At 37.6% G+C, this 12,583-nt stretch overlaps 1 protein-coding gene across 9 annotated transcripts in view; it reads right to left on the minus strand.

Annotated features, from left to right (window-relative positions):
* The window catches only part of fs(1)h (female sterile (1) homeotic), a 638,308-nt gene that overhangs the window by 403,231 nt on the left and 222,494 nt on the right, over positions 1-12,583 (minus strand). For all 9 annotated transcript variants that reach the window (XM_069820799.1, XM_069820803.1, XM_069820802.1 and 6 more), the window contains 5 exons: positions 5,579-5,773; positions 5,119-5,490; positions 1,725-1,862; positions 1,501-1,635; positions 1,279-1,356 (listed from right to left, as the gene is read on the minus strand). In XM_069820799.1, coding sequence (XP_069676900.1) covers positions 1,279-1,356; positions 1,501-1,635; positions 1,725-1,862; positions 5,119-5,490; positions 5,579-5,773 — 918 coding nt within the window. The remainder of the gene's footprint in view (positions 1-1,278; positions 1,357-1,500; positions 1,636-1,724; positions 1,863-5,118; positions 5,491-5,578; positions 5,774-12,583) is intronic.

A 12,583-nucleotide genomic window follows, 5' to 3' on the forward strand; every position in this document is an offset into this window, starting at 1 on the left:
ATGCCAAATTCTCCCAACGTTCCATAAAGCTCCTGTTTGTTTACACTATCAAAAGCTTACTTAAAATTGATAACAGCAAGTGAAGATCTATGTCCCATTCATAGAACTTTTCCACCATTTGCTTCGTTGTAAAAATTTGGTCTGAGGTGCCTCTATTTGATCGAAATCCACATTGTGATTCTCCAAGAATTTGCTCCGAATATTTCCTAAGTCTTTCATTCAAAACACCTGAAAGAACTTTATATAGCACATTAAGCAGTGTAATGCCTCTGTAATTCTCACACTTCCTCTTATCTCCTTTTTTAAATATTGGGCAAATTATGCCTTCTCTCCAATCTTCTGGCATAATCTCCTCCTCCCATATCCGCACTATTAATTTATAAATTGCAAGTGTGAGGGCAATTCCTCCTTCTTTAATTAATTCAGCTGTAATGTGGTCGGTTCCTGGGGCTTTATTGCTCCTCAGCTTTCCAATAAATTATAATCACTGGAAGTTTATCCAGTTGGCTTTTACCTGTCACAGCCAAAAGAATTGTTCTATCCCAATGAACGGTGATCGAATCTAAGTCAAGTAAGATTTGTACTCACTGTTTAGAGGTGGAATTCGAAGTAGTATAGGTCAGGAACTACTAGTTGAAAGAGCAATTGGGAAAATGAATACTTCTGAATTCAAAATAATCACAGAGCATGTTGTCTCATTTGTGAACAGTTTTTGATATAATTACTGGGTCGGAAACATTTTTGTCATTTTTTCTGTGAGCACAAGTTTGTTGTAATCTGTCACATAATTGTAGAAGAGTCATGGAGAAGTCATTCAACGCCAGTGTAGTGTGGAAGGGAAACAAATGCTCTCCCTATGTTTCCACCCTCTCTCTGAAAGTTCTGCATCCCTGGTATAATAATCCGTGGCGCTACAGCCCGTGAATGGCCTAGACCGACCAGCCGGCTGCTGGCCTCACGCCCATATGCCGAAGCAGAGGTGGACGATCATCCAACCAGAATGGAGGTATCGTGTGGTTAGCACGATGATCCCCCCAGCTGGATCCCTGGTATACATGAACTCGAAAATCTCACTGAACTGTCATTTAATGTTCGGAGGTGTTGATGAAATGGTTATGTTTATGAGATGTCAAAAATTTACTTCTGTTAATATGACGGCTTTTACAAGACCTTACAAAATTATACTTCACCAAAGCTCATCTGACAAATGAGATATTACAAAGTACTTATGAACTCGATTGTCAATGTATCTTAAAAGGCAAAATTTATTATACACACCTGATTACTCAGCCCAGTGGACAAGAGGGGGTGAGCAGTCTGATGGAAGGGGATACCATCCTCTGCCTGCCGCTGAGGCTGCAACAGGATCACATTAACTCTGATTACTTCATTAATTCTATGATCATAACAATTGTACTATTAATGAGTTAACTGCATACAGCTTGGAAGCACAGAAGTGAAAGTACACTTTAAACTCTGAAGATGTGCAATTCAAATAACCTTCTTGATCTGTCGTCCAGACTCTCTTCTTGTTGAGATCTTGGCAGATTTTGATTCCATTGGTGTAAACAGCGGGTCAAAAGAATTTGCTGTTGGTGTTGTAGTGTCAGCCTTTCTTTTCACTCCTTTTTTCACCTTAAAAAAAGGCAAAAAAAAACCTAATTCTATACGTATCCACATTCACTACAAAGCATAATCAGCCTAATTTCTATAATGTACTTTACCTTGGCTGGCTGAGGTGGTGGTATGACCGGAGGTGGTACAGCTTGACTATGTACACTGCCTGCAGAGGGTGCCTGTCCATCCATTGTCTGTGGCATTAGGGCAGGCTGTGCATGATAGCCACCAGTAGGAGGTGCCACCTACAAATAAGTGTACTTGTGGAACATTCAAATAGAATATACGGATATCAAATCTCTAGTCCTTTGTTGAGTTGTTTATCTCCTATATGGAAGGAAGGAAGGAAGGAAAGAAAGAAAGAAACAAACAAAATGAAAGAAAGGAAGGAATGAAACATATTTATTATTGAAATTAAACGAACAAATTCTTGAAGCACCAGTCCTTTGTTAGGTTCTGTATTTCCTACATGGAAGGGAAAAAGAAAGAAAGAAAAGGGGGGGGAAAATCTCTCTCTCTCTCCCTCTCTCTCTCTCTCTCTCTCTCTCTCTCTCTCTCTCTCTCTCTCTCTCTCTCTCCCGTTATTTGGCCAAATGTCCTCCTTCGACACTAACATGTCTTCAACAGCTATCAATACAGTAATCTCCCCATATCAGTGGATGATACATTCCAAAACTTACCACAGATAATAGCGAACCTTATCTTAATTCCTATCATGCCTCTGGGACACATAAGGCTTCCACAAGAGAATGCTATTGGACACGATTCACTACCATCTTGCTCGAGCAAAGCCTATTTAAGTCTAATTTCATAAAGTTCAATTGACAATGAAGTTCACACAATTCTACTTACACCGATTTCACCTTTCTGATACTCCTACTTGTCTAATGTAATAATCATGAAGATCTGAAACACATTCTTCTATATTGTCCATTCATAAACCACAAAAGAAGTAAATTAAAATCGTCAGTACCAGATGCAGAAAAGACAGCTTTGCAGTATATATTGATTACACCCCAATTCTGGCTACTAGCAACAGGCATCTATAATGAACATCGATCAAAATATCCCTCATTTCCCATGAAAAACAAGAACTGAAAAGGCTACAGTGAACTATAGTGGATCTTATGTTGTCAGCAAACACCTGGATACAATAAGAAGATTGATTGAATTGACAATTACAAACAATAAGACAACAGAAGTAAATAATAACGTAATATTGTATACGATTTTCCTTTGTGTTATATTAGGTCGATAATAAGCACTTTTTCTCTGATAGAATGTACCTATTGATCTCGTAATAACATTGAATATGCGGAAAAAGAACAGACTTACTGTGTGCACACACTGATAAAGACTAACTGAATGCTAGTTGAAAAATAATTTGAAGCTAAGCATAGAACATTCTTAGTGAAGCTTAGGTTACTTCCATACTAAACTAACTTCCTTAAACTGTAGACCTGTAGTAACAACAGTTCTACACAAGTCGTCTACCATTGTAAAAACAACCTAATAGCAGTTTTTGCAACTGAAATATATGAAAAGTTGGCAAAGAGTACCCCAAAAGATGCAGATTCCTTGCTAACAATAGGAAAGTTTCAAATTGTTAGAGGGTTCTGAAACAGTCGCTACATCCCTATTTCAGCAATAAAAAAGTTAAAAGAAATAGTCGCCAAAGAACACTGGCTAATAGACAACACGACGCACGCAGAACATTGCCTAATAGATAACATGATGCATACACAGACCACTAATAGAAAACATGATGCACGCAGAACACTCCCTACCAGATAACATGACGCATGCAGAACACTGCTACAGATAACATGACATGTGGAACTCTGCCTAAGAGAAAACATGATGCACGCAGAACGCTGCCTAAAAGATAATATGAGGGATGCAGATTACTACATGACGCACGCCTAACATAACATAACACACACACACACAACATACTATTCAGATAAACACATTAGGCGCAGTTAATCACACACAAACTGCAGATACAGATTCTGCGGATAAGGAGAATTACTGTACACATAAAAATCAATCAGTGTCAAATTGTATGACAAATTTTCAATCTTTATTTCTATCAATCATCAAGAATAGCTCGAAAAAAAAATGCACTAGAATTTTATTGCAATCTAAGGAAAACTATTTTGATGTGCACATGCAGAAAATGTAGGGTTCCCTCCAGGTTAGTTTTAATGGAATTCTTAAGAGAAGTCCATGATATGTTATGCTACAAAGAGAAGATTTATTATTTATGATTAATTATACAAGTTTCGGGCACTTCAATGGCATCCTCTCATTTTATGAAGACTCTCCTCTATAGAATAAACTTATATTTAAGTCCGTCACTGTACACAAAATAGTGAACTCACGACTACTATACAATTCCACAGTGTATGGTGGATAGTATATTTATATAAAACTACAACCAAGATTCGTATCAATCTCATTTAAAGAATTGTGCTATGACTTCTTAAAGGCTCTCTTTCTAAATAGTTCCATAAAAAGCAATTTTCCCTAGCATTAATCATATGCCTATTATAATTTCACAATGCACATACTACTCTTGGATGTTGTATACAGAAATATATGATTATGTCTCGTGACCAGAATATTTGTACAAAATAGAAATATAAAAATTGGAGAAGAGGTGGAAAAATTCAAATATCTTGGAGCAACAGTATCAAATATAAATGACACTTGGGAGGAAATTAAACACAGAATAAACATGGGAAATGCCTGTTATTATTCGATTGAGAAGCTTGTCATCTAGTCTGCTGTCAAAAAATCTGAAGGTTAGAATTTATAAAAGTTATATTACCGGTTGGTCTGTATGCTTGTGAAACTCGGACTCTTACTTTGAGAGAGGAACAGAGATTAAGGGTTTTTGAGTATAAGATTCTTAGGAAAATATTTGGGGCTAAGAGGAATAAAGTTACAGGAGAATGGAGAAAGTTACACAACGCAGAAATGCACGCATTGTATTTTTCACCTGACATAATTAGGAACATTAAATCCAGACGTTTGAGATGGAGAGGGCATGTGACACATATGGGAGAATCTAGAAATACATACAGAGTATTAGTTGGGAGACTAGAGCGAAGAAGATCTTTGAGGAGGCTGAGACGTAGATGGGAGGATAATATTAAAACGTACTTGAGGGAGGTGGGATGATGATGATAGAGAGTGGATTAATCTTGCACAGAATAGAAACCACTGGCAGCCTTATGTAAGGGTGGTAATGAACCTGCATGTTCCTTAAAAGCCATTTGTGAGTAAGTTGTACACAGAAATTAAATGTGTTATATACAAAATTGTCAGAATTTCTTTTGAGACAAAGAGCAAACTATAATTATGTTAGATTCGTTGCACAAAGAAAGAGGGGGGGGGGGGGATTAAAACACTTTTCATGTACAAAATCTATAGGTTCCCCTTCCCCCAGAAATAGTTACTGCATTAATCCAAAAGGTAAATGCATTTCCTAGATACCTGTTGTGGCAGTGAGTTGTGCGTGCCATGTGAGAGTGCTCCAGATCCTGGTGTAGGAACAGTGGTAGTAGCAGTACTCCCTGGCACTGTTGTAGGAGGTTGTGTGCCCAGTGGGAGATGACCAGATCCTGTTGTTGTAGCAACAGGAGCTGCAGGGGATGACTGAACAACTGTGCTGGGAGATGCTCCAACAGCATTTGGAACACTTGATGTCACTGCACTGCCACCACTGTTGCTGCTACTGCTGCTAGATGATGGACGTCCACGTTGACCAACTCCAGCACTTCCTACATTGTTGCGACCTTTCTTTCCCTTAGGACCTTTTGGAGGAGGTGGGTCCAGCTCAACCTCCTCTTTAGACATGCTTGCAACCTTCACAGAAACATTAAATTTTTTAATACACCTCACCATTCCAAATACCCTTTCTAAAATTTTCTAATAACCTGTGTTGAGATACTACCTTTGTAAGGAACAGTTTCTCCAAGGTCTGTGCCATAAGCACAACATCTTCCCCAGGTTTGTTGTACACATAGCAGTTAGTGAACATAGTGTTGAAATCCTGAATACATTCCTTGCCACTCCAGTAATAGTTGTGCTCCAAACGTTTTTTTATTGTACCAAGATCCATTGGTTGTTTAATAATTTTATGGTAATCCTAGAATAAAGAAATAAACTTCATATATTACTGTGCAAGTACAAATTTTCAATAAAACTAAAAAATCACTTGAATATTATCCTCTTTTTTCTTTTGTACATTAATTTGAAAATGCTATATGTGAAGGTTGTATAGACGCAAAGCATGTCTGAAACATCTCGAACCCTAAAAATGTACATTATTATTAACATCCAAATATACTTTTAGAATTGTAATTCTTGACATGAGACCTTCAGAATCAATTAACACTTTAAGCTCGGAGATATTTATATATGCAGCACACGCCCATGTCAGTGCTTTTAAATGGAATAGCCGCAAAATATTTTTGTGAGGTGGCAGCAGCACATATCACTTTTTTACCATAAATATTAGACGACACAGAGTATCAAATGGTTAAGAATTCATATTGATATTACAGTCTGTTTTCTCGATTAAAAAAAAATAGCAATTTTGAACAAAGCATACTAGTACTACCACCATGAACAAAGCATACTAGTACTATAAACAGAACAAAATGTTGAAAGAGAACGGCATCAGATTACTACTGAAGACAAGAGACTGATCAGTTTAAAAAATACATAAAGATATGCAACCCATGTCACTTCTTTGTTGGTTGCCACACACGGAGAATAGACAAGCCATTGGAAATTATCACCACCACCACCACTACTGTTACTATAGGGTCTTTCATAAGTAACGAGTCTATCGAAAAATAAACTATGTTGGATAATTCTTTGAAATGATGTTCATCCTCACGAGAAAGAACGCTTCACAGTGTCGTACAGTCGTCTTGGAATAGTTAGTGTTTTAAACCTTTATTAAAACACATAAATGAAAAAACGTTTACAATTGTAGACAAATTAAGTGTACAATTTTCAAATGTCTTCCATTCTGCTGAATCACAAATGTAAGTGATGTATCAACTCTTCATGGACTCTGGTGAGCTGTGTAGCATTTTGTAATTCCAGTCTATCACAACAATGTGTATAGGCATGGCCATGTGGCATTATGCTCCAGGTCATTTTAAATTGAAATCAAATGCACATTACACATAGATAAGTAGCTTTCTTTGGCGGCAGGGGGAGGGGATGTTTGTTTCCAAATTGACTGTACGGCACCAGGAAGTGTTTTTTTCTCGTGAGGATGAACATCATTTCAAAATAGTTGATTTTTAGATAGACTCGTTACTTATGAGAGACTCTGTATAGTAGCTACACTACTTCACTGAATATCATACTTCTAATGAAAAGAGCTTGTTTGTTCCCCCCCCCCCCCCCCACACACAGTGCCATTCCCATATTTTTACTCCTAATGGTTCCCACAATTCCTGCTCACACTTGTTCACAGAACACTGGAGCCTCAATAATTGTAGGCAGGGAAAATGTCTTGTTTACCCTTTCCATTTAAGACAGTAGGGGATGGGGAAGGGGATGGGGAGTGAGGTATTCGCGTGCAGTTATCTTTTGGTTGTAGTCAGATGTTTCGTATTGAGAGCAACCATGCTTAAAAGAAAAAGAAATTCATACTCGAAAACTGTGTTCGCAGTGATAGATTGAAGAAAGACGAAAGTGTGGCAAGTTTAGTTACAGAACTGTCCATACCAGAGAATAATTAGCCAAGTGGAAGAGGAATATTACTGCCAACTGATTTTTTATACTACTTTCAGTTCAATTCTTGATAATAGAAAAATACTGAAGAAACCAATGTTTCATAATGTGGACGCAGTTTTGTTCGAATGGTTCACTAAAGAGAAGGAAAAAGGTACTCCTTTATCAGAACCGATCCAAGACAAAAACTCGTGAGCTTAATATTAAGCTGCTCGGAGGTAAACCTAATTTGTGGAAGAAGCGACATGAAGTGCGACAATTAAGAATATGCAGAAGAAATTGTCTTCTGATGCTGTTTCAGCAGAAAAGTACAAACAAGAATTCCAGAAAACCATTACTCCACTCGACTTACTGCAGAGTCAAATTTATAATTTTGATGAGACAGGGTAGAATTATGATATGCTTCCTTTTAAGGCTTTGGCTTCTAAATCTGAGAGAAGTGCACCCAGATATAAAGTTAACAAAGGACTTGTGACTTTACTAGCGTATTTCACTGCTTGTGGCAAAAGCAAATTACCAATTATGGTTATTGGCAAATAAAAAACCATTATTTCTTAGGAATCACGCACTAAGTAAGCTTCCTGTGTTTTATAAAGTAAAAATCTGGATAAATTCCAGCTTGTTTAAGGAATGGTTTCACAACCATTGTCTGCACTACAATATTTCTAAGAGAATAAAGAATTCCATCAAAATCATTATTAGTAGTGGACAATTCTCCATCACACCTAAAAGATCAAGATTTCGGTTCAAGAGATATCCATGTCGTTTTTCTGCCAACTAATATCACCCCACTAATTGAGCCTATGGATCAGGGTGTCTTGCAGAACATAAGCGCAATTGCAGAAAGATACTTTTGAAATTTCTGATCAAGGACAACAATCAAAATTAATTCATAATTGAGAAAATAAAAAAGTAACTATGAACGAAGTGACAGAATGTTTGGACATAGTTAAGAAAGATGCTATTAAAAAGTCATGGAGAAATTTGCTGCTAGACAAGGACCAGCTATGTCAACAACAATCAAATGAAATGACATTACAAAACTTGCTCAAGAAATCCCTCATTGTAAAAACATGGATGTCAATAACATCGATGGCTTTCTTCTGATTGTAATAATGTGCATGAGGAATTAAATGAAGACAAGCCTGTGTCTCAAGTGCTGCAAGAGGAAGGTGATATGGAATGTACTCTCAAGGTACATCTTCAAAACCTTTCTCACATGCTGAGGGGTTAAAAGCTTTGCAATGTGCATTTCAGTATGTAAACCAGGAAATGAAAATTCAACTATAAATGTTATAGACTATAAACAATGGAGAAATTATGCTCTTTCTTTCCTTTCTTAAATGGATCTGGATGTCCTGTGATATATAAAGAAAGTATCTTTTATGCGGTGGCACAAGCAATAATTAACTTTATTTTATTTATTATAGAGTGCAGCATTCTTTCACGAAAAAGATGTCACAAAAATTTAAAATGTTTCCTTGTTTTAATAATTGTCCATTTATTTATCATATGCTTAAATTCAACCACAATAAATTCCTTTCCCTTAAAAAATACCTATTTGTTACATTATTAGGACCTAACTTACAAAATTGCCTCAATTCTCTGTTGAGTTGATGTGTTCCCTCCTACAATCAAAGTGCTCACAATTGAGGCTCCACTGTGTAAGTAAAATGCTAATGATGACAGAGCCTATTCCATCTTAAAATAACACATACAAATGGATATTTTAGGGGTCATGTTTCATCTCATCATAAGGAAGTCAAGTATTCTTGCTGTGGGAGGTGGAGTTTAATATTGCATAGTTAAAGGTGCATTAACATTATTAAACTAAGCTCAATGTTAAGAATTAATTCGAATTTTCGTTACTCTATTCTATTATTACTAAAAATTCCGTTAATTTTATATAATCAAACAATTAATACTTTAATTATTACAACATAAAAATGAAACCTAGGCAGGACCTCCTATATTACCGGACCTGACACTGTAAGCGGAAGTAAACAAACATGGTGGACAATAGAGTGGTAACGCAACTGTGAAAGTATACGTACTTCATGTGAATGTTTATTGTATTTCTTGTATCATTTGCCTCTAGTGTAATCGTTGAAGGGTTTATAAGTTATTATATAATAATAGAATTGTGACATTATAATATAAATTGTTTTCATAGAGAAAGCTTGAAAGTGTTAGGTTGTTAAGGTTAAAATGCCTCGCACGTGTAGTGTACCAGGTTGCAAATCGAATTACGATAAAGAAAGTCCGTTTGTACATGTAGTTTTGTTTCCAAAAGATAAAGATACAAGGGATAAGTGGACAAGAAGCATTCATCGTGAACATTTTACCCCAACAAACAACTCAGTGGTTTGCATAAAACATTTTGATTCTGATTTTGTTATCAGAGAAGATAAATTTCCATGTGCGGATGGTTCGTTTATAACTGTGCCTAGAAAAAAGTTGAAACTTCAAGAGGGAGCATATCCTACAATTTTTTAAAATCTACCTTCTTATTTAACTAAGCAATTGCCACAGAAAAGAAAAGACCCCAGTCAACGTTTAGCTACTGTCGTAGCACGTGACAAACAGAAGTTCGAAGAATGGAATGAAAGGGACAAAATAGTTGAACATCAAGAATTTAAGAGTCAGGTGAGCAACAGAAATATTTCCCCCTTCATTTTTATAGATAAAGATTATGTACTATTATGCAAAATTGAGGACAACTGCTTTTACAGAAGTACCAAAAGTAGCTGTTTCCATTAAGATTTCATTAGCTCTGTAAGTCCAGGTTTTTCATAATAACATGAGCCTTCCCAACAGTAAGTTTCACTGGTGTCTAGGTCATGAAGGAATGTGTGATAAATGGAGCAAATTTGATTGCCTGTTGAGCCATTTAAAATCTTTTAAATTTGAAGATATGGACAGTAAGGAAAAGTTGTCTGTTTTATCAAGTTGCTTTCAAAATATTGACGTAGACACTTTTGAACAAAAAGTGTCAGAATAAACTGAAATTTTTGCAAGAACAGTTAGAGCTAGCATTAACTACACAGCCGAGGTATTAGTTGCAGACTTTGGTGTGGGCATCTACATTTTTTTATTCTTTTCCTGGTGCATATCATTTTGTGCAATCAAGTAAGATGTTAACACTGCCACATCCTTCCTATTTAAGAAGACTTTTGTGTACAATGAGGACAAATAACTCTGGGATAAATTCTTCCCAAGTTTCATACTTACGAGAAAAATGTAAATTGCTTGAGGAACATGAGAAGATAGTTACCATAATGTTTAGACGAAATTTATGTAACACCTAAACTGAGCTACAAGGGTGGTAAAATAGAAGGACTTGCAGTAAATGAAGGCAAGGAACTTGACATTGCCTCTACAATTCAAGTTTTTATGATATCTTCATCTTTGTCCAGTAATGCAGATGTCATTGCCCTCTTTCTGGTAAAGAATTTAACTAGTGTGTCATTGTATAACATGACTTGTGAAGTTTTGAATGTACTGGAAAATTGTGGTTACATATCTCTGTGCCTTATATCAGACAACAATCGCGTGAACAAAGGTATGTTTCAGCATATGTGTGGAGGCTCTTTGAAAACTAGTGTAAAGAATTCAGCAAATAATGAAAGGGAACTCTTTTTACTATTCGATTCTGTGCATTTGTTCAAATGTATTAGAAATAATTGGTTGAATACCCAAAGCCAGGTATTCCATATTCCAGAGACAGACCATCTTCTGTCAGTAGTTCCAGCAGGTTGGATAACCGAACCCAGTAGTGAGTGTCCTACATCATCCTTCTCTTGTACCTATTTTACAAAAGAAGCTAGGTTCAATGATCTGATAAAGCTGGGTTAGAGGCTTAGCGATGTTGGCATACCCAGCTAAGAACCTTCTGTAATAAGTGCAGAGGCCGAGAAAGCGGTGCAACTCCTGCTTATCCCTCGGTCTCGGCCATCCTCCAACGGCTTGTAACTTCTCCGGTATGTGGCCACTTCGTTGGCCCCTACTAAGTGCCCCAGGTAGCTGACCTTCTTCTGGAACAGATGACACTTCTTCGGGTTCAACTTCAGTCTGGCGTGTCTCAGTCTCTCGAACACTTTCCTCAGGTTCAACAGCTGTTCGCCGAAAGTCTTGCCGACCACGATGACGTCATCAAGGTACAGCAAACAGGTGTCGTATGTCAGGCCTCTCATTACGGACTCCATTAGTCTCTGGAATGTAGCCGGGGCGTTGCAGAGGCCAAACGGCATAACGGTGAACTGCCATAGTCCCTGGCCTGTAGAGAAGGCCGTTTTCTCCTTGTCCTCAGGATGTAGCGCCACCTGCCAGTATCCTGGCTTGAGATCAAACGTCGAGAACCACTCTGCTCCGGCCAGGGTGTCCAAGGTGTCAATTCGTGGAAGCAGAAAGCAGTCCTTCTTGGTGACGTCATTCAGTCTTCTGTAGTCCACGCAGAAACGCAGGTCCCCATTCTTCTTCTTCACCAGCACCACAGGTGATGACCTAGGGCCGTCGGATTCCTCGATGACCCCTCTTGCTTTTATGCCCTCCAGTTGGCTGTCAATCTCTCTCTGTTTAGCTAGAGGGACACGTCGAGGAGGTTGTCTGATTGGGCGAGCATTTCCGGTGTCGATGCGGTGCTGAACTTTCTCCGTTCTCCCATAGTCGTTTTCAGATAGCTGAACACGTCTTGAAATTCTGTCTGTAGATCGTGGACTTATCTTCTTTCTCCTTTCCTTAAATTCTCCGCAAATTCTCGAGCCAGCTCTTTCAGTGATGGGTCTAGATCTGGACGTGGTCGGTGACACTCCTCGTTATCTGCCAGAGAAGTCACAGACACCACCGGCTCGACGCTACCTAGTACAGTTCCACTAGGCACCTCCTTGTCCCGATTGGTGACATTCAGGACCCTCACCGGTACCACCTTCTGATTCGGGAGTAGATTTAGATTAGATTAGATTTATTTATTTAACCTGGTAGAGATAAGGCCGTCAGGCCTTCTCTGCCCCTCTACCAGGGGATTACAACTATAACATGAACAATAAGATTACAATTAATATTAAATTTACAATTACAATTACAATAAAAATTAAAGTACGACAAGAATACCTGATTAATGAAAGCTAGACATTTTATCATAGAAGTTAAGAACAAAGAATATTTTTGTATTTACAAAATTACAAATTAAACCTACAATAACAAA

This window comes from Periplaneta americana, chromosome 3, assembly GCF_040183065.1.
Source record: "Periplaneta americana isolate PAMFEO1 chromosome 3, P.americana_PAMFEO1_priV1, whole genome shotgun sequence".
Classification (NCBI taxonomy): Eukaryota; Metazoa; Arthropoda; class Insecta; order Blattodea; family Blattidae; genus Periplaneta; species Periplaneta americana.